General features: G+C 38.3%; 1 protein-coding gene across 3 annotated transcripts in view; it reads left to right on the top strand.

The window, feature by feature from the left end:
- ccdc40 (coiled-coil domain 40 molecular ruler complex subunit) overlaps positions 1 to 22,315 on the top strand; it is an 88,521-nt gene that overhangs the window by 48,476 nt on the left and 17,730 nt on the right. For all 3 annotated transcript variants that reach the window (XM_072241979.1, XM_072241982.1, XM_072241981.1), the window contains 8 exons: positions 4,678 to 4,835; positions 5,897 to 6,019; positions 9,473 to 9,594; positions 11,458 to 11,701; positions 13,066 to 13,248; positions 18,269 to 18,514; positions 20,330 to 20,543; positions 21,556 to 21,725. In XM_072241979.1, the coding sequence (XP_072098080.1) occupies positions 4,678 to 4,835; positions 5,897 to 6,019; positions 9,473 to 9,594; positions 11,458 to 11,701; positions 13,066 to 13,248; positions 18,269 to 18,514; positions 20,330 to 20,543; positions 21,556 to 21,725 (1,460 nt within the window). The remainder of the gene's footprint in view (positions 1 to 4,677; positions 4,836 to 5,896; positions 6,020 to 9,472; positions 9,595 to 11,457; positions 11,702 to 13,065; positions 13,249 to 18,268; positions 18,515 to 20,329; positions 20,544 to 21,555; positions 21,726 to 22,315) is intronic.

Here is a 22,315-nt window from a genome sequence, read left to right as displayed (position 1 = left end):
ATGCCTGTTTAGAAAATAATCTACGCCTTTATTTCTTCTACCAAAATGAAGATGAAATATTTTCCTACAGTATATTCCATCTGCCACTTCTTTGCCCATTCTCCCAAATTGTCTATCCTTTTACTGTCTCGCTACATCCTCAACACTACCTGCCTTCCACCTTTTTCGCATAATCTGCAAACTTGACCACAAAACCATCAATTCTGTCATCCAAATCACTGACATCATTGAAAAGAAATGGTCCCAACACAGACCTCTGCAGAACACCACTAGTCACCAGCAGCCAACCAGAAAAGGCCATTTTTATTCCCACTCTTTGTCTCCTGCCAATGCTAGTATATTTCATGTTAAACCATGGACTCTTAATCTTGTTAAGCAGCCTCTTGTGTGGCTCCTTGTTAAAGGCCTCCTGAAAATCTAAGTATACAACTTTCACTGAGTTTGCTTTGTCTAGCCTGCTTGTTATTTTTCCTCAAAGAATTCCAATAGATTTGTCAGGGAGGATTTCCACTTAAGAAAACCATGCTGACTTTTGCGGACTTTATCTTGTGCTCTGAGTATCCCAAAACCTCAGCCTTAAAAATTGACTTCAACATCTTCCTAAACACTGAATTCAGGCTAACTGGCCTATAATTTCCTTTCTTCTGACTCTTCTTTTCTTGAAGGGTGGAGTGACATTTACAATTTTCCAATCCTCTGGAACCATTCCAGAATCTAGTGATTCTTGAAAGATCATTACTAATGCCTCCACAATCTTTTCAGCCACCTCTTTCAGAACCCTGCAGTGCAGTCCATCTGGTCCAGGAGACTTATCTACCTTAAGACTTTTCATCTTCCCAAGTACCTTCTCCTTCTCCTTAGTAATAGCAACTGCACTCACTTCTGCCCGACACTCTCGAATTTCTGACATACACCTTGTGTTTTCCACAGTGAAGATTGACACAAAATACCAAAGCTTGTCCACCATTTCTTTGACCCCAGTATCACCTCCTCAGCATCATATTCCAGTGATCCAATATTCACTCTCTCATCTCTTTTACTCTTTTTTTAATCTGAAAATTCTTTTGGTATTCTCTTTTATATTATTGGCTAGCTTGCCAACAATATATTTCGTATTTTCTCTCCTTATGGCTTTTTTAGTTGTCTTCAGCCGTTTTCCAGATATTTCTCAATCCTCTAACTTCCCACTAAGTTTTGCTTAATTATATGCCCTCTCTTTTGCTTTAATGCTGTCTTTGATTTCCTTGACTGCTGTGGTTGCATCATCCTCCCTTTAGAGTACTTCTTCATCTTTGGGATATATCTATCTTGCGCCTTCTGAATTGCTCCTGGAAATGCCAGCCATTGCTGTACTGCAGTCATCCCTGCTAGTGTCCCCTTCCAACCAACTTTGGACAGCTCCTTTCTCATGCATCTGTAGTTCCCTTTACTCCTCTGTAATACTGATAATACTAATACGTCTGACTTTAACCCCTCCCTCTCAAACTGCAGATTAAGCGCTATTGTATTATGATCACTGTCTCCTAAGAGTTCCTTTACCTTCAACTCTCTAATCAAATCTGATTCATTACACAACACCCAATTCAGAACTGCCTTTCCCCTCATGGGCTCAACTAATAGCTATCTCGCAGGTACTCTACAAATTCCATCTCTTGGGATCCAGCACCAACCTGATTTTTCCCAAGCTACCTACATGTCCCTCATGACTATCGTAACATTACCCTTTTTACATGCCTTTTATATTTCCCATTCTAATTTGTACCCCACATCCTGGCTATTGTTCTGTATGTAACTCCCAACAGGGTGTTTTTAGCCTTGCAATTTCTTAACTCTATCCACAGGGATTCTACATCTTGTGATCTTATGTCACCTCTTTCCAATGATTTTATTTTTATTTTTTTATCAACAGAGCTACCCAATCTCTCTGTCTACCTGCTAGTCTATTTGATATAGTGTGTATCCTTGGATATTAAGCTCCCAACTATGATCTTCTTTCAGCCATGACTCAGTGATGCCCACTTTTTACCTGCCAATCTCTAACTGTGTTACAAGATCATCTGCCTTATTGTGTGTACTCTATGCATTCAGATACAACACCTTCAGTCCTTTGTTCATCACCCTTTTTGATTTTACTCCAATGTTCTATTTTGACTCATCCCACTGACTGCAGTTTTGCTCTATCATCTGCCTGCCCTTCCTCAGGGTCTCACTACACACTGCATCCACTTGTATATCAACTGCCCTATCTTTAGCTATATCACTCTGTTCCCATTTTCCTGCCAAGTTAGTTTAAACCCTTCCCCACAGCTCTAGCAAACCTACTTACAAGGATATTGGTCCACCTTGGGTTCGGGTGTAACCCATCCTTTTTGTACACTCCCCAGATGAGATCCCAATGGTCCCTAAATCTGAAACCATTTATCAGCCACGCATTCATTTGCCAAATCATCCTATTCTTGCCCCCACTGGTGCATGGCACAGGCAGCAATCCAGAGATTGCTACCCTGGATGTCCTGGTTTTCAGCTTTCTACCTAACTCCCTTTGTTCTCTTTACTTGACCTCCTCTCTTTTCCTATCTGTGTTGTTCCTTGCTCCTTTTCACACCTTGTGGTGCATTGGGTGGCATTTTGCTGTTTCCATAGCATTTGACTTTTTTTTCACAAGGTCGACTTGCTAGCTCGATGCCCAACCCAGCATGGATGGCAAGGAGCCAGCCGGATTTGAACTTGGGACCATTCGCCTCGAAGTCTGGTGCTGATGCCACTACACCTTCAGCCAACTTAACTACATTGCTGGTACAACATATACCACAACTTCCAGCTGCTCACTCTCCCTCTTTAGAATGCTGTGGACCCAGTCCGAGACATCCCTGGCCCTGGCGCTAGGGAGGCAACATACCATTGGAGGGTCTCTTTCACATCCACAGAATCTCCTGTCTGCTCCTCTAACTATGGAATCCCCTATCACTACTGCTCTCCTCTTCTCTTCTCCTGCCTATCCGTTTGAGCCATATATCCAAAATTAGTGCCAGAGACCTGACCTCTGTCCTCTGCTAGATCATCTTCCCCAACGGTATCCAAAGCAGTATACCTGTTATTGAGGGGAATGGCCACAGGGGATTCTGCACTGGCTGCCTATCCCCTTTGCTCTCTTCTGACAGTCACACAGTTACCTGTGTCCTGCATCTTGGGTGTAACTATCTCCCTATATCTCCTGTCGATCAACCCCCTCAGCCTTCAGCCAGTTCAATCTCCAATTCATTAGCGGAGTCTGAAAAAAAGGTGATTGGAGTAAAGTATAGGTCGGATGTTGGAGGTAGTTTTTTTTTCCGCACAGATTCGTTAATGCATGGAATGCACTGCCGGGGTGGTGGTGGAAGCAGATACATTAAGGACATTTAAGAGACTCTTGGAGAGGCATGTGGATCAAAGAAAAGTGGAGGGCTTTGGAGGAGGGAAGGGTTAGATTGATTTTAGAGCAGATTAAAAGTACAACATCACAGGATGAAGGACCTGTACTTTGCCATACTGTTACAGTACATGACACGAATACTCAGTTTCTGTATATCCAAGAAATAATTTGATAGAGTTTTAGATGGTAAGTCAATCTACAGACATGTATTGTTCACTTGTCATCTGATTGGAGGAGCAAACAAGATAGTCTGAATGACTAACTCCTACTTCTCTTTCTTGTGTATAATGAAGCTAACCTATTTATAATTTTTTTAATGAATACAGCATTGATCCATGTAGGATGTAGAATTGAATGCATTTTTGTAAAAGGTGTATTACAGTTTACTGCAAACAAATATAGATACTTCTATGAAATTCTTGAAATTCTGTGTCAACATTTAAAAGTAAACCTTTCGTAACTATTAAACATTTAACACTACTGAAGTTTGATTTGTTTGACAGATTAGATAGCTGCAGTTAGGTCATATTCTGTACAAAGCAAGGAAAAATCTTTCAATATTCTCAGCTGTGTGGCACACTCAATTTAGTCATTGTATTGTGCAGTAACTCCTTTTATTTAAAAAATATGCATGAGTATATTTCGTCAAATGATATTTCTCTCTTTAATAGATAATTCACTCGCTGGAAAAAAGGTGTCAACCCTGTCGACTCATTAATTTTAATTTGTAATAAATAGGTTACTGGAAATATTAGAAGACAGCAAGTTAGAAATCTGTTGTATATGTGAAATGTATAATGCTTTAAATTGGAAAAACAGTGTTCCAATCCCATATATTAAAACAATTCTTGTTTGTATGCTTACAACAGAGGATACCTTTTAATACTAACGTTTTGCAAGTTGTTACTGTGTTAAACATTCTTAATTCCAAGGTTAGAATATAATACTTAAATCAAAATTTGCTTATTTCTATATATTCTTCCTGTCTTTAATAGCTTATTTCCCAAATTCCTATCCAACCATGAGTTTGAATAATCATTTAATTTGCTTAGAATTTAGGTTTGAAATACTTTGTTGCAACTTTGAACTATTCAGATTTTTTTCCTGAATGTTAACAAGTGTTTCAACCCATTAAATCAATCCATTGTGAAGACAGAGTACATAGCCATGGTTAATGGAAAATAGAAAATATACGGTGGAGCTTGCTCCTCTAAGGGTAGACTTGATAGCAAATGTTGATATGTAATTATGCAATCTTATTGTAGTATCCCAACTGCAAACGGATGTTGAAAATATTGCACTGCGACATTTCTATATGACCAGCTTACAACAGGATATGTGTTCAGACGTCATGGTGATGAAGCGTGCTACAGAAAAGTTGGAGGCTGAAAAATTACAGGCAACAAAGTTGAAACAGAAGCAGGTACAGCAGATCACAAATCTTTCATGGTAGTTATCTCTAATGTTGGATCCCTTCAACCCTTAATTGCGAGTGTGTGCACGCCCAGAAAATGTGAAGGAATGCACCCATATTACTTGGCTCATGAAGCATCTCCTGCGTTTCTGTATCAGAGCTTACACATTTCATTTGGCCTGAGCAATTCCTAATGGGGTAAGCAGGTGGGTAGTTTGTGAGATGATGCACCCTTTCCACAGGACTTCTCTGTGTCCTCGCAGAGGATTCCAGGTTCTCAACACCATTAATATTTCTCCCCTATTTTGCGCAGTAATGGTCCAGAGATTTCCAAGAGCCAGTTGGGATGTTACTTTTCTTTGAGGGGTTGAGTCACTCCTTGAATCACTTCAGACCATGGAATAGAGTGTTTGACAGTTGATGTGTAATTGTGGCCTATCCAATGTAGCTGACCAAGTGTAATAGGGGCCCAATCCTGGGGGTGATGACCTGGGAGAGGTCATTGATATTGATTTCCTAATCTTTCTCATAAATTTGGAGGATTTTTCGGATACAGCATTTGTGATATCTTTCTAGTGCTTTGAGTATCTGCTGTAAATAGCCCAGGTCTTGAAAGCATATAGGAGGGCAGGAGTTACTTCTGCCCATTGGGTCATACATTTCTGCAGGTTTGTAGTTTTTATCTTCAGATACCCTTTTCCTTAATTGAAAAAATTGCTGGTGAATTAAAAGCCATCATATTTTCAACTGGCCAACAAGAAGAAAATGTCACTTTATTTTTACGGGAATGGCAGGCATAGGAGTTTTAACCTTGGCTGCATGAAATTAGTCGTGCCACACTTGCTCCTGATTCACCACCCAACACCCTTCTTCCCACTACACCATATGGAAAGAGGATCCTGATTTATTCCTTATCCAGATGTTGAAATAAACATTATCTGGTTGATTCTATTTATGGCATCTTATACTGTTGGGCTCCAAATGGGTCTCTCAAAAAGTAAAAGTTATAATACAAATGTAGTGTGTTATAAAACTGCCTTGTGAAAATACTAACAATACTCGTGCTTTAGGACATGTTTGTAGACCGTTTGGTATCTCAAATGGATGCATTGCGAGAACAAATTGCAATGTATGAAGCCCAGTATAAAGCACAAGCAGAAGAAACAAAAGCAGCAAGGAATACAGTAGCAGAGGTGAGAGAATAATTCTTAGTGTACCTGCAACCATCTTCAATTTGCATCAGATTTACTTTGTTTGAAGTCACTGTTGTATTTTTAAAAAAACTTGGCACTTTTGAGATTGGTGTAGTCAAAAAGAGTAATCTTAATATCCCATATTTTTAAATTTTTTTATTGAATTTCACTTATAAATTTCCCAGTTTCTTTTCTAAATATCATTCATTTCACTAAATTTTTTCATTTTTAAATTAGATTAGATTATGAGAAAGCTCAGTCCTCTTTTATTGTCATTTAGAAATGCATACATGCATTAAGAAATGATACAATCTTTCTCTGGAGTGATATCACAGAAAACAGGACAGACCAAAGACTAACACTGACAAAAGCACATAATTATAACATATAGTTACAGCAGTGCAAAGCAGTACCATAATTTGATAAAGAACAGACCATAGGCACAGTAAAAAAAAAGTTCTCGAAGTCCCGAGTCGATCTGAGTCCCTAATAGCAGGCGGCAAGAGGGAGAAACTCCCTGCCATAAACCTTCAGGCACCGTCAACTTGCCGATACCTTGGAAGCAGCCGACCCTGAGTCTATCCATCCGAAAACTCCGAGCTTCCGAGTAGCCTCTCCGATACAGCCTCCCGAGCGCCATCCTCTGCCGAGCGCCTTCGAGCTCTCCCCGGCCGCTGAAACACACAAAGCTGAGGATTTTGAGGCCTTCAGCTCCAGAGATTCTGGTTACCACCCAGTAGCAGCGGTAGCAAAGCAGTCATTTCAGAAGTTTTCCAGATGTTCCGCTGTGCTCTCACGTCTGTCTCCATCAAATCAGGATTGTGCACGGTCCCCTACTTGACAAATAACAGATATTCCTCACCGAAGTGTCCGCGCGCACTGTCGTCGCTCCGCCATCTTCTCCCCCCTCCCGGGGAAATTAGATTAACAAAAATCCAATGATAGATGTGATCGTGTGAGGCTCTGGCTAGGAGCAGTCTCCTGGTTGAATGAGAGAGTGAGAAGGACAGTACACTAGTCTCTTTTGCCTTGGCAATAAGGTTATACTGTTGGTTAAAGAGGAGGTTGAGAAAGTGTTCACACCATTAAAATATATTTTACAATCTACTGAAAGGGGTTAGTCCATAGCCCTTTTATAATATGTAATTAGGATAATACAGGATGTGATGAAGGAGGCGTATGGCATACTTCCCTTCATAGGTCAGGATGTGGGATAGAGGAGTTGGGATGCTTTGTATTTTTTTTATTTTAGAGATACAGCACAGACCAGGTCATTCCGGCTCAACGAGCTTGCGCTGCCTTGCAACCCACCCTAGCCTAATGACAGAAAAATTTACAATGGCCAACTAACCTGATAACAGTATGTCTTTATGTTGTGGGAGGAAACTGGAGCACCCAAAGGAAGTGCACGCGGGAAGAATGCTCAAACTTTCTTACAGAAGATGCTGGAATTGAACACAAAACTCTGACGCCCCGAGCTGTAATAGCGTCACACTGACTGCTACGCTACCATATGTTACGCTGCCGCTTTGCAGAACACTGTTTGGGCTGAACCTTGGATATTGTGTGCACTCTGGTCACCACGCTGGAGGAAGGATATGAATGTGTTGGGGGGATATATGCAGAGGAGGTTCATCAGAGTGTTGCTTGGATTAGAGGATTTTAGTTATGGGTGGAGTTTGGATAGACTGGGCTTCTTTTCCCTGGAGCAAAGGAGGCTGAAGATGTATGTAAGAGGCAGAGATAAAGTAGACAGTCAGAATCTTTTCTCCATGGTAGAGCTATCAAAAATAAGCATGCAAGGTAGGAGGAATGAATTTTAAAGGGAACCTGCGGGTTAAGTTCTTTTACACAGTGAGATTGATATCTGGAATGTGCTGCCAGAGGAGGTGTTGGAATGAGATATAATCATGTTTATGAGACATTAAGATGACACTAAAGTCAGCGTCACATTGGAGAATAAATTCTTAATATGGACAAATGGTATTAGTGCACATGGGCAAAAATGTTGGCATGGATTATGCTATATATTCATCTTAGTCATTTAACTTTTTCTTTGTTTCGTTCACTTAAATATCAAACAGCTTTTTGTTTGAAATATTCTTAAAGTAACAAAAGTACTGTGAAACCATTTTTTTTCAAGTTTTAAGTTACCTGTGTTCAGTCTCTGTTATGAAGAATAGAGTAGGAAGAAATGAACCATTTTTTTCCTCAGAAGGCTGAGACTATTGGCATGCTGTAGGAATTGATACTGGGAACCTAGCTATTCACAAAATGTAGGTATTATTTCAATGAAGTGATTTCAGAGGGACATCAGGAACTTTTGTGTACCGAAGGCAATATATCCAAGTTTGTTGAAGGTGCACAGCTAAGTGGCTGTGAGCTGGTTGCTGAGGCCCCAGGGAGATATAGCCAGGTCTTATGAGTTGACAAGGACATGGTAAAAGCAATATAATATAGAAATATGTGAGGTCATCCAGTCTGATAGCAAAAAAATAGAATGATCAAATACTTTCTAAAAAGGTGATAGTTTGAAAGTTTTGATGTTTTGGGAACCCATGTGTCCTTGAATGTGAATCACTGAAATCTAACAGAATTTAAAAATAGCAATGAAGAAATTAAGTGTTATGTTGGCCATACTTGCATCTGATATCTTGTTCCAATTGCAAAGGACCCTAGTGAAACCATAAATGAATATGTATGATTTTCCTACCTTTGGGAGGTCTGGCCTTCCTAGCTTTAGAACAGGGGTTCCCAACCTTTTTTATGCCATAGACCAATACCAGTAAGTGAAAGGTTCATGGACCCTAGGTTGGGAATCCCTACTTTAGAAGGATATACATGTAAATGAGGGGGTGCAGCAATGGTTCCTAAGATGATTCCTGTGATTGGGTTCAAATGATCTTTTGAGGAGAGGTTAAGCAGCTAACAAGTTTGAAAGAATGAGGGGTAATAATGTTGAAATATACAAAATTCTTTTTGGATATTGGAGGATAGATACAGGCATTATGTTTCCCTTGACCTATTGTGTGTTCAACCAGAGGCAATAATCTCAAAACAGAGTAAACCATTCAAGACAAGAATGAGAAGAAATTTCATAACCCAGAGGCTTGTGAATCTCTGGAATTATTCACCTAAGAGGGCTGTGGAGCCGTGATCATAGAGTGTGTTCAGGAAATTAATTGATTAAATTCTTAGATATTAAGAGAATCGTGGGATTATGGGGTTTGCAGGAAATGGTGCCGTGCTAGCCACAGTCTTATTGAATGACAAAACAGACACTCAGGACCAAATCATCTCCTGTTGCATCCATTTCTTATATTTTAACTGCCCTGTAAATTTTAATGTTGGGAATTCTTACATAATTTCATCAAAGATCGAGTCTTGTTTTACTTTTCCTGATATTAAATTACAGCAATTTCTTCTTCTTGAATTTGTCAAATAAATTCCTAGGCCAGCATGGAAATTGTGGCAATTAACCTTGAGAAGAAGCAATTATTAGAGCAATGGAAGAGTAGTCTAATTGGAATGCAGAAACGTGATGAGGTCTATGCTGCAATGCAGGAAGCTGTCAGGTAGGGGTTGGAATCCAGTTGATTTGTGATAACAGTTCAGAAAATTTCATTAGTTTGAATGACATATTTATGTATTTTGTTTTGAGATATTGCGCTTAGCCTGTATAAGACTTCAAATATTTTTCAGCTCCTGACTTAGGTACAGTGAATTCCGGTTAATTGGTCTATCGGTTAATCAGGGCAGCTGTTTATTTGGGACAATTCTTCAAGAGCAAAAACAGATCGAGAAAATAGCTGGGCTTCCCTTTGTTTACTTGAGATTCTATACCACTTATTTGGAACAGGGGACTGTTGCTGAATAGTTTCAAACTAGTGTCAGTCGTATATACTGTTAATTACTACACCATGCTTGGAGCGATCAGCTTTTAAATAGCATCAGTTCCGTATGTTTGTGTTCAAAAAGCAGTTATTTTTGTCAATGAAAGTTAATGAAAAATTTAGAGTTGTCTTACCACAATTAAGAAGACAATTAAAACAGTTTGATTGCTGCACTTTCAAGCATTCAGGCTTGGAGATACCACAAACGGTCTGGAGTGAAAATGAAATGATTTCACCACTTCAGCAAGTTAAGAACTACAAAGAATTTGAAGGTATTGACATTCATCTTGGATGTTACAATGAGAATAAAATTTTGGAGGATGCAATTGTCGAAAACATTTTTGAAGACAGTCCATTATATGCACTATGTTTCCACACTAATTTTATTTATTTAGAGTCCATCAAAAGAACACAGCAGTTTGTTGGTTGTCTGACGTATCTGTTGATGACAGTGAAACCTGTGTGGAAGAATTTTTAAAGTGGAAAAGCTGTTACACTGGGACAGTTCCACTCTCTCGATCTCGGAAGTTTGGGTCCAGTGGTACGAGTAATCATTCCAAACTGGGGTCTTCCGCTGATTCCACATGCTATGACAGGCATGTCCCTGTTTCACCAGGCTGTGAGGCCTGCCAACTACCCTCACCTGGTTTAGCTCACCTATTGAAGCAGTGTACCGGGGTGTGGCCACTGTCGCATGCAAACAGCTACTTGAAGCCACAGCTAAAAGCTGAATGTCAGGTGGGGACCAAAGGTGAGTTAACTACCTGAGAATGGACATGACAAGCCCCTTCACCAGAGGTGCTACCCCTCCCTGGATACCCCATACGTGGCAGCATACACTGGATGAATTCCTCTATGGATAACTATTAGGAACTAAAACACATTTTGATAGTACTGTAATAATATTGATAGTGTTCTAGTTTGTTCTGTACTTCATTCAAATACATAATTTATTACTCAGGTCAATGGTAGTTTTTTATACCTTTTTAACTATTTCTATGAAACTTCAGCTAATTGGACCAAAATGTACAGGTCCCAATGTGAACCAATTAACCAGAATCCAGTGCATCTGATTGAAGAAAATGTTATTTATTATTGTTATCATAGTTGTTTGCAGACATAATACATCAAGTGCATGGCTTTTTACTAAATTTCAGACACAAAACTGCAATTACTTCTGTCTCTAGCCACAAGCATACTTGAGCTAGAAAAACAGATCAAAGATCTTTACTAACTAGTAGACACAGAATACCATGCAATTCCTAGAAGCTTAGCAAAAAGATATTAATAGACCCATATATGTTAAATGTGCTCACTTCCTATCTATTCCTATTTCTGTTGTGGAACTTGTAGATTTTTTAAAAAACACTCACAATGCTATACTATACATGCATATTGCATCATTGATAGTCAAGCTTTTTTAGTGCATTTGCCAGTCATTAACCTGTTAGCTCTCTAAATCTTTAAACATAATTTTATAGCTTGGTTTTCTTTGTGCTATATTTTATGATTTTTTTTTCTAATGGTTTTAGTATCTTTATTCAGACAGGCAAAGCAACAGGTAGAAACCTTGAAGACAGAAATACAGGCCTACAAAAAATTTATTATGAAGGAAGAAGAGCGGAATGAGTCTCTCACCATGACTCTGAACAGGTTGATGAATGACATTAACATGACCCAGAAACAGATTACACAGAATCTGGCAAAACAGGAAGGATTAAAGCAAGAATATAGCACCTACACTCGGACACTGCAGGAGACAGAACGTTTGCTCAACAAAGCTGCATTGGTAAGAGCATTGTCATCATGAATACTACTAATTGTTTAACATTAACAAGTTACCTCTGTATATTTTCTGGATTCTAATTATCAAATCTTAACTGGTATTTGGTTCCAGGAAAGTCTGTTTCCATTTGAAAGTACAAAGCTAGTACAACCTTTGATTACAAGTTAATTTTCTCACCTGTTAATGGCTAATATTTTTAGTTATATTTTTTGCTATTTATATGTCCTTTTGAATCTGAGGCATTCAGCCAAAGTAACATTAAAATTATTGATCCATTTCTCATGAACGGATTGCTATTCCTTGTCCCCAAACCACGCTTTCACTGAGATTGGAATCAGTGAGACCAGAGTGATATCTGAGAAAGTCAAATGAGGTATAAAATGTTTATCAGCTTAAAGTGGAATAATGAATCTAATTTTTCACAAGTGCTTTGAATATCAAAAGTTCAAAGGTTCATTTATTATCAAAGTATACAACTCTGAAATTCTTCTTGTTCAGATAGCCACAAAACCAAGAAACAAAAGAAAAGAATGGCAGCATGATCATCTATCCCCAAATACCTCACTTCCCACACAAAAAAACAAATAAAAATAAAATAGCCACATTGACCCCTAAATTCCCTTACCCAGCACATAAAAAATACACGAAAGATCAGATGAAAAACACAGAATATAAAAAACTATAAGAGTGAGAAAAGTCTGTAATCCAAGTCCATATCCAAAAAGCAAAAAAACTGGATATCATTCTCAGGCAGCCCTTTCCCTCTCCATAGCAGAGCAATCTCCCCCAGCAATCAAAAGGCAGTCTCCCCTCTCCATAGCAGAGCAATCCCACCAGTGATAAAAAAAAAAGGCAGGCAGCTAGTTCTCAGCTTCTGTATTTGCCTCAATGTTTCAATCTCCCTCATCGCTTTAACCAGTGAACAATGGAAGCTTTGATGGGTGAAATGGAGTCGAACATCGGCTCGTGCCCTGTCCCGCAGACTTATCATCGTGAGGTTCCTGCATGCTGCCTCTGCCTCCTGGAATCCTCTTGTAAACACGCAGATGATCTCCTAATGGCAAATCATAGGCTCCAACAGTTCCAGAATCACATTCAAGATGCAAAACAAATATAGAAGACATAAAAGTGAAATATATGGTTTAATGATCTATTCAGAAGATGTCGACCGAAGGAGAGTTGTATGCAGGTGCCATCTTGACGAGACTATAGATTTAAAACTAAAAATGCTAAAAATTAATTGAATGAATTATGCTTCAAATGAAAATGAAGAAAGGACCTTTAAACCTTGGCTTTATCTTGGCACAACTATTCTTTTGAATTTTCAAAATACCAGATTTAAAGATTATCTCATATTTCATACTTAGGACAAGAACATACACCAAAATGAGGTCAAAGCGTTGCTACAACAAACAGAAAAGGAATATGCAACAAAGGTGGAACTGGAAGACAAGATTATGGCAAAATTACAGAGTAAATTAACCATGAATCAGGCACACAATTACCTGAAAAGCCTGGCGAACAAACTTCAAATCCGAAAACGGCAACTGGTAGGTATATTGATTGTTTATAAGTATTTACAATGTTACCCTGTAAAACATTTCCAATTGGTAATACAAAGAAAAGAGGAAAACTAATTATTGCCTCATAAGGCTTCATATACAAGAAAATAGCTCATGCCATTAGAGGTAATGTATTAGTCTGACTAAGAGGATTGGCCAACCAATAAAAAAAAGTGTCAGGAATAATGGGACACTTCCACTTTGGCAATCTGAAATGCGGGGTGCCACAGAGATCTGTATTAGGACCTTAACTTTTACAATCTATAGTTATGATTTTTCAGCTGCTATAAACACATTTGCTGAGAAAAATAGGTTGGAAAGCAAATTCTGATATGTAGCTGTGTATAGGTTAGGGAAGTGAGCAAACCTTTGGCAAAGATGTGGATCTATGAAGTTATCCACTTTTGAAGGAAAATACATTGTCAGGATATTGTTTGAGGGAGAGCACAGTGATCTACCTATTCTGCATAGTTTTGATGTCATATAATGATGGATTAGTTAATGTCCCTATTACTTCACTTTTGACATGACTTCAGCTACAAATAAGTAGACATATATCTCAAACCATATTGGAACCCATTTATCAGATGTACAGTTCAGGAGCAGGAATTTTGTAATCCATGTTTTATTTAACTTCACAAGAATGTGAAAAATTTGATATTATTCTTGGATGTTGCATCTATTTCTTGATCTTTAACTCAGTGAAATTGTTATGAAGTGCAGCCAGTTATATCATAAAAATTCTTTTAAATTTGTATATTTGTGTATCTCACTTGTTATTTTAGGTATCCATGTGGTCACTGTGTCATTCCTATGTTGCTCTTGGATAAAAGCTTGAAAGTTTATAGAACATAGAACATAGAATAGTACAGCACAGTACAGGCCCTTCGGCCCACAATGTTGTGCCGACCTTCAAACCCTGCCTCCCATATAAGCCCCCACCTTAGATTCCTCCATATACCTATCTAGTAGTCTCTTAAACTTCACTAGTGTATCTGCCTCCACCACTGACTCAGGCAGTGCATTCCACGCACCAACCACTCTCTGAGTAAAAAACCTTCCTCTCATATCCCCCTTGAACTTCCCACCCCTTACCTTAAAGCCATGTCCTCTTGTATTGAGCAGTGGTGCCCTGGGGAAGAGGCGCTGGCTATCCACTCTATCTATTCCTCTTATTATCTTGTACACCTCTGTCATGTCTCCTCTCATCCTTCTTCTCTCCAAAGAGTAAAGCCCTAGCTCCCTTAATCTCTGATCATAATGCATACTTTCTAAACCAGGCAGCATCCTGGTAAATCTCCTCTGTACCCTTTCCAATGCTTCCACATCCTTCCTATAGTGAGGTGACCAGAACTGGACACAATACTCCAAGTGTGGCCTAACCAGAGTTTTATAGAGCTGCATCATTACATCGCGACTCTTAAACTCTATCCCTCGACTTATGAAAGCTAACACCCCATAAGCTTTCTTAACTACCCTATCCACCTGTGAGGCAACTTTCAGGGATCTGTGGACATGTACCCCTAGCTCCCTCTGCTCCTCCACACTACCAAGTATCCTGCCATTTACTTTGTACTCTGCCTTGGAGTTTGTCCTTCCAAAGTGTACCACCTCACACTTCTCTGGGTTGAACTCCATCTGCCACTTCTCAGCCCACTTCTGCATCCTATCAATGTCTCTCTGCAATATTTGACAATCCTCTACACTATATACAACACCACCAACCTTTGTGTCGTCTGCAAACTTGCCAACCCACCCTTCTCCCCCTACATCCAGGTCGTTAATAAAAATCACGAAAAGTAGAGGTCCCAGAACAGATCCTTGTGGGACACCACTAGTCACAATCCTCCAATCTGAATGTACTCCCTCCACCACCACCCCCTGCCTTCTGCAGGCAAGCCAATTCTGAATCCACCTGGCCAAACTTCCCTGGATCCCATGCCTTCTAACTTTCTGAATAAGCCTACCGTGTGGAACCTTGTCAAATGCCTTGCTAAAATTCATATAGATCACATCCACTGCACTACCCTCATCTATATGCCTGGTCTCCTCCTCAAAGAACTCTATCAGGCTTGTTAGACACTTTCTGCCCTTCACAAAGCCATGCTGACTGTCCCTGATCAGACCATGATTCTCTAAATGCCTATAGATCCTATCTCTAAGAATCTTTTCCAACAGCTTTCCCACCACAGACGTAAGGCTCACTGGTCTGTAATTACCTGGATTATCCCTACTACCTTTTTTGAACAAGGGAACAACACTCGCCTCCCTCCAATCCTCCGGTACCATTCCCGTGGACAACGAGGACATAAAGATCCTAGCCAGAGGCTCAGCAATCTCTTCTCTGGGTACAATTTTCCTTTTTCCTGATGTTGCACATAATTTACTGAGAAATTAAATATAATTATGGGCCACCTACGTTATTAGGATCCTATCTCACTCATGAGTACTTCATTCAATGTCAACTGTCATCAAATCTACAACAACTATGAAACAATTCAATATTTTTATTTAATGAACCTGTTATAAGGTTCTACATTTGAGCTGTACATAGTATTCAGCAGTGGAGCACAAACTTTGCTGAAATTTTCTAGCACTCTGCACTGGAGAATCTGTCACATATCCTGTGCTTGGTATATCTGGCACTGAATTTCTGAGTTCCTTTGTTTTGATGGATACCTTAAAGCTGTGAGGTTGAATGGTTGGATTAAAGCAAGTTATTTGAAAACCTTTAAATTAAATGAAATCATTTTAAATGACAATGTGTGTGTAATTTATCTACATTAGATCTGATCGTTGATTTTTGTTTCAAAGATATCATTCATTTAATTGGTTTTATTTGATTTTAATAATTTTAAATACTTCTGTATGCCAGGGACATACGGAACATTGGAGGTTTGTTGTGGGGTTCTTATTATGGTCTCTCACCTGAGTAGTTAACTTCCCTGATCCTTGTGTGGCCTTACTGACTGGATCTATGATGTTCTGGGCCTGCATTTTGGACATTATAGTCTAAAGCAGCGCACAATAATAGGGAATCCGTGTGTCAAGTACAGATATAATCCCTCTTAGCAAAACCTGGGCCAACATCTTCTGGTCTTTGAAGCTGGCACTGCATCAACATTCCTTCTAAGGAGGGCACGTGTGTGCATGCACACATCTTTTGCTACTAGAGCACAAAGGAATTTAAACTGCGAACAAAAGGTAGTCACCCTCTACCTCATTGGCGTGTTAAGTATATTTTACGATGGTACACCATCATGTTTCCTTTTCTGGTTTCTGATGCAGATGGTGCTGACAATGTGGAGTTTGTGAAGATTTGAAAGCAGATTTTAGACCTGGCTTATTTATACTGTTTTTATCGATGAAATTATTGCTTCACTATGTCAAATTCCAAAAAAGCAAAGGGCGTGAAGCGCAAAAGAACTGCTAGTTCATTTATAGATGATTGCCTTAATAAAACAGTAGAAACTGCTATACCGAAAGCTCATGAGGTCAGGAACGTGCAGTTACGAGAAATATTTATGTACAATACAGAAACTGGTGTTACCTGCATGTATTATTGCAATGCAGAAGTTGCTGGAGAATTTGCAAGTGGGAAGATGTGGAGTGATATTTGGAAACTTGACTTTTTAAAACATCATTTAGCAGGCAAATCATATATGGACAGTACGCAAAAGCTCCGGCAAGAAAATCCTTTATAGGCCTGCTATGTCTGTTTTGTGAGAGTGCAGATGAACAAAAGTTAAAACGATCAAACCCACAGGAGATCGAAGTTTTTACTGAAAGTGTTTTGATAGCTGTTAAGATGAATGCCTCTCTATATAACATTCAGTGCGCACGTTGTTGTCACTAGGCAAAAGATTGCACAGCATAAGATTTTTCTGCACAGTGGTCATTAGGAATTTGAGGGAATATTGGACTGCATGACATTTGGCCGATATGAACAGATTTGTACAGATACAGGGAGTGGCACAGTGACAAAGCTAGTAGAGCTGCCTCAAAGCTCCAGCAACTTCGGTTCAATCCTGATCTCCAGTGCTGTACTTTCTCCGACTTCATAGGTTACTCTCCTGTCTATTCTCATTACCTCCCAGGGTCCAAAAATGTGCATGTTGTATGGTTAATTGGCCATTGTAAATTGCTCTCTGTGTAGATACATGGTAGAATATTGTTGGGGCCTGAAAGATCGATAGGAGCGTAGGAGAATGAAATAGAAAATGAATGCTTGATGATTGATGTAACATGATGGGACAATGACCCTTTTTCCGTGTTGTATTTCTCTATGACTCTGAGAAAATAGGATGAAGGAACAATGTTAACTTGTAGTTATCGGTGCAGTATTCATATTATTCTGATTGTAAATATGCAAAAAAAAATTGGATACTGAACTTTTGGCACAGCATTGCTGTTCACTGTGCAGCTCATAGCATGAGCTTCACTCGATGAGAGCATCTTAATTAATCAACATCATCAGCTGCAGGCTCACATTAGAAAGGAGAAAACATAAAAATCTCAGAGTGCTATATATGCAAAACACACAACAGTTGATTTTATAGTATAAGCCAATCATCCTGCATATTTTGGCTTCTCTCAAGCATCAAATATCAAAGAACTTACAAAGATATCCAAAGTTTAATGCCTTTTGCACCATTGTTCAGAGCATTGGTAATACTGTAAGAACTATTAATACACTGATCTGAGATGCCAACTTCTACAGTTTTCAGTCTTTTCTTTAAATATTGGAAAGTGAATTTCATTTCAAATAACATTTGTGGTTTACTTTTAATAGGTACAATTCAGGATATTTTTGTAACCATGTCATCACTTGAGACAAGAAAAGGATGTTTCTTTGTTGAAAACTGTCATTCTCCTCCTGACACTTCTACATAAGTTTGCATAATAACTATAATAAAAGAAAATATTTCATTTCTGAATAACAATGCAAATGTAAGTATTTTTATTTGCTCTATTAATTATTATCAACTTTACTATTTCTTGTCTACAGGAAATTGAATATGCAAACACAGAAAAGGATTATGCTCAAATAATTTTGGATATAAATGATAGAAAACTGGAACTGAGAATACTGCAGAAAACTCTGAAGGATCAGTTAAATGAATTGAATGATAAAAACAAAGTTGTTTCTTTGAGTGAAAAGGAGATTGCAAAAAGGATACTTGTCATTCAAAACAAACAGTCAGTTTTAAACATACAAAACAAGAAGATTGCACAGCTGATAACAGAAATGGGAGTAAGTTCAGAAATTAATTGTTAATTTATGTAAATTGTAAGGTATAGAATTGTAATTAATTAATAAGTATACCAGTAACTATATCTATATAATTTTAGTATACATATAAAAAATGCTGGAAATACTTGAGAGGTGAGGCAACATCAATGGAGAGAGCAACAGAATTTGTTTCAGTTTAATTACTTTTTAATCAGATCTATAGGAAGTCAGAGCTAAAACAAATTTTATGATACAAGGGATGGGAGGAAAAAAGCATAAGAGATGGTTTGTAGTGGATGAAAAATAGTGACTAAATGACAAATGAGGTGACAATGCAAGGCACAAGGAGCAGCAAAGAGATAGCTGAGCAATAAAACTAGAGGAAAAGAATTTATACAAAGCCGAAAGTTTCGCTCTAAGTAAGAACTGGAATTTGATTGTAAACAGGGTGGGAGAATGGATACCTGATTGGATGAGAACTAACTAATCAGGAGAGACAGACTACGGGGTTATAAATACCACCGGACTGGCACGCCTAGGCATCACCCCTGGTGAAGATGGCAGAGTTTGTCATCGAAATGCTGGTTATAAACAATACCTGTCTCTGTCTGGAAGCATGAGAAGAGTTTATTCATTTAAAGGAGGCTTGAGAGGCTAATTTCTCAAGTATGAATATTGAACAAGTTGTCAGAGCAAATGATAGAGGCAGGTATAATTAGAAGACATTCAGACAGGTAAATGATTAGGAAAGGTCTATAGGGAAATGGGCCAAATGCCAGCAACTGGAACTAACCCAGGTATGCAACTTGGTCAGTATGGATAATTTGGACCAAAAGGCCTGTTTTGGTGCTGTATTACTCTGTGACACTTGATTCTAAACTGGGAGTGATAAGTTTAAATTGCTGAACTCAGTGCTGAGTCCAGTAGGTTGTACGATGCCCAATCAAATTGTGTTCTGGGTTTTCCTTGAGTTTATGTTGAACTTTGAGGGAACAGTGATGAGGACTGAAATGCTAAAGTGGATATGGAATAGATAATTTAAATTGCAGCTCAAATTTTGAATGATGGTGCGTGACAAAGCTCCCTCGTTAGTCGTGATTGTACCATGCAGATGCTGTCTTGCCTTCTGAGTATTTTATATTTCTTTCATGTTTCCAGCATCTGCAATATTTTGCTTTCAGCTTTTATAAATAATTTTTAGTCTTTAAAAATAAATCATTGTAATATCTAAAATACAATTGTTTTGCCATATAATTGTTCGTGAAAAGGAAAAAATATTGAAAATGAAGGATGCTGATGAGTTCATACCCAAATCTGTGCAGTCACTAGTGGAGGCAAAGATAATCTTCAACCCTTCCAGTCTTTGTAACCTGGCTATTATTAACCTTATCTTAGTCATATTTCTATTTATCTTAAAATAATTCAGGAAAATCTTTGAACTGAAGCTATATGTATTTCATAAAATTTGAACTTTGACAAAGCTAATTCAACTAAATTGCTGATCCTTGGGTATCATACCTAGAAGTGCCATTAGTCCAATATCTTCCAACAGAAAATAATTAGAGAATATTATTGAGGATTTTCAATTTTTTAAAGGTTAATTTGATGTAAGTTTAATTCTGATTTTCTACTTAAAAAAAAAACAAGGTGAAGCCTGTCTTGGTTGTTAGAAAATAGTTTGGAAATAGTGTGGCCATGTTGCATAAGCAATCTGATTTTGTTTTGCATTCAAGGTCAATTTTTTCTGTTAAGTTCGCCCATATATAATTTCAAATTAGCACAAGGAGGAGAGAACTGAACACTTCAATTCACTGCATGTTTACCTTTACACTTCAGGGACATGAACTGAGCCCTCAGGAGCTTAAAATCAGAACCTTGACCAAAAATATTGAGGAACATAACAAAGAAATATCATCACTGCAACAATTTTGGCTCCGACAACAGCATGAACTGGTCATGCTGACCCAAGAAAGGGAGCAGCAAACAGCCAGTGTGGAACTGCAGAAGAAACAAGTCACAGTACTTGAACAAAAGAAGATCCGCACTGAAAGTAAGCTGAGGACAATCTGAGTAATCAGTCTATACATGAACTTGGATGTTCTGCATTCAAATTTTCTTTGTATATTCCTTCTTTAGAGTGGATGTAATTTACTATGTAAATGTACAGTTTGGAAAAATTAATTTTATTCATATCTTTTGCTTTCCCCATGCTTACCAGAGAATTCAGCAGACTGCCCTCTTGTAAAAGTGATGAAAACAAATACTTTAATATTTATTATCAATTACTTGCAGTCCACTTCAGCAGCTTGGCTACTAATCATGACCTGGCAGCAGATAACACCTGTAATGGCACGATGCGGCCTACAGTTTACCCCTCATTCATATTCGAAAGTGTAAGGCGTAATTCCAAGCTGTAAAGGAAAGACACTGTTAGTTACCAGCTCAGGTTTTAATCTGTTGCTGTATTCTTACTTATGCACATCTCTCTAAAATGGCACACAGCGGTCTTCTCCCTGTCAACTAATGCATGAATAATTGCTTTCAGAAGATGAAAGACAAATTGGAGAGGAATATTATGTTGTGCATATGAGTAATTCTACAAGCTAAGTCTGTATGCTGTAACGGAAGCTTCCCAAAAAATGCTTATTAATATTCCAGATTTATTGGGAAACTGTTGGTAATTGTTAGTTGTGAATAAAATTTGTCACACTCCATCTGATATATATAGATCAAGTGCACCATCTTTATTGATCCTTTTCAACCACACTTAACAACACACTGTCCTGTTTCACAACAAATTTGTATCTAGACACAAAATACTGTGCAGATGCTGGGGTCAAAGCAACACACACAACACACTGGAGGAACTCAGCAGGTTGGGCAACATCCGTGGAAACGATCAGTCAACGTTTCAGGCCAGAACCCTTCGTCAGGGAACCCTTCGTCACAGATGCTGCCCGACCTGCTGAGTTCCTCCAGCATGTTGTGAGTGTAAATTTGTATCTACTTTGTCAATATTACCTGACCTAATAAAATCTTGCATCCATCTTTTTGCCACCTAGATATGATACAACAAGGACTAAATGTAAAGAAGGACATTGAACGTCACATGAAGATCCTGTCTAATGACATGCTGAAGCTTAACACACTTTTAATAAAGAACAACTCTGCTAAGGATTCACTTGAGCACAATAATGTACTCATGGAAAATGAATTTATAAAATCACTCAAGGTTAGTCAAAGGAAAATACATAATTGAAGATTTAAAAAAAAACAAGTTAACAGATCCAGATCTGTCTATCATTATAGAAGACCTCAGCAGGTGGTAAAGAAGGACTTAAAGAGTGATGTACTGTTTTCAGAAAGTCTGTGAAAGCTAATCCATTTATTTTAAATCAGAGTAAAGTTGAAATGATAGAAATCCATAAAATAATCAATGAGCTGAACTGCATGCACATTGATAAATTAGTACAGTTTTACAGACTGAGGTAAAAGTTAAGCAGTCCAAAAGCAGGAATAGACTAGATGATACATAGTTGTTTTTATTTTGAGAGCAGTAAATGTGAGATAGTGCATTATGTGTAGTCTCTCTCTGCCACTTTAAAGAAGCCTTAGATTGATATTGGTTGCAAGAAAAGATTGCAGAATCTATTTCAACTTGTTTCCTAGTATTAGGCAATTTTTTTCTGTTTTTTATTGTCTCACATTACATAATGAATGTGTGAAGTGCCTAGTTACAATGCATGATGATTTGAGGAATCATTTGGCATTTGCTTTGCTCATTTCCAAAAATTTTTATGATAATGCCAAATGTTCCTTTGA

Source organism: Mobula birostris, chromosome 24 (assembly GCF_030028105.1).
Source record: "Mobula birostris isolate sMobBir1 chromosome 24, sMobBir1.hap1, whole genome shotgun sequence".
NCBI lineage: Eukaryota > Metazoa > Chordata > Chondrichthyes > Myliobatiformes > Myliobatidae > Mobula > Mobula birostris.
The sequence above is the reverse complement of the archived record's forward strand: the minus strand, read 5'-3'. Positions and strand labels throughout refer to the sequence as shown.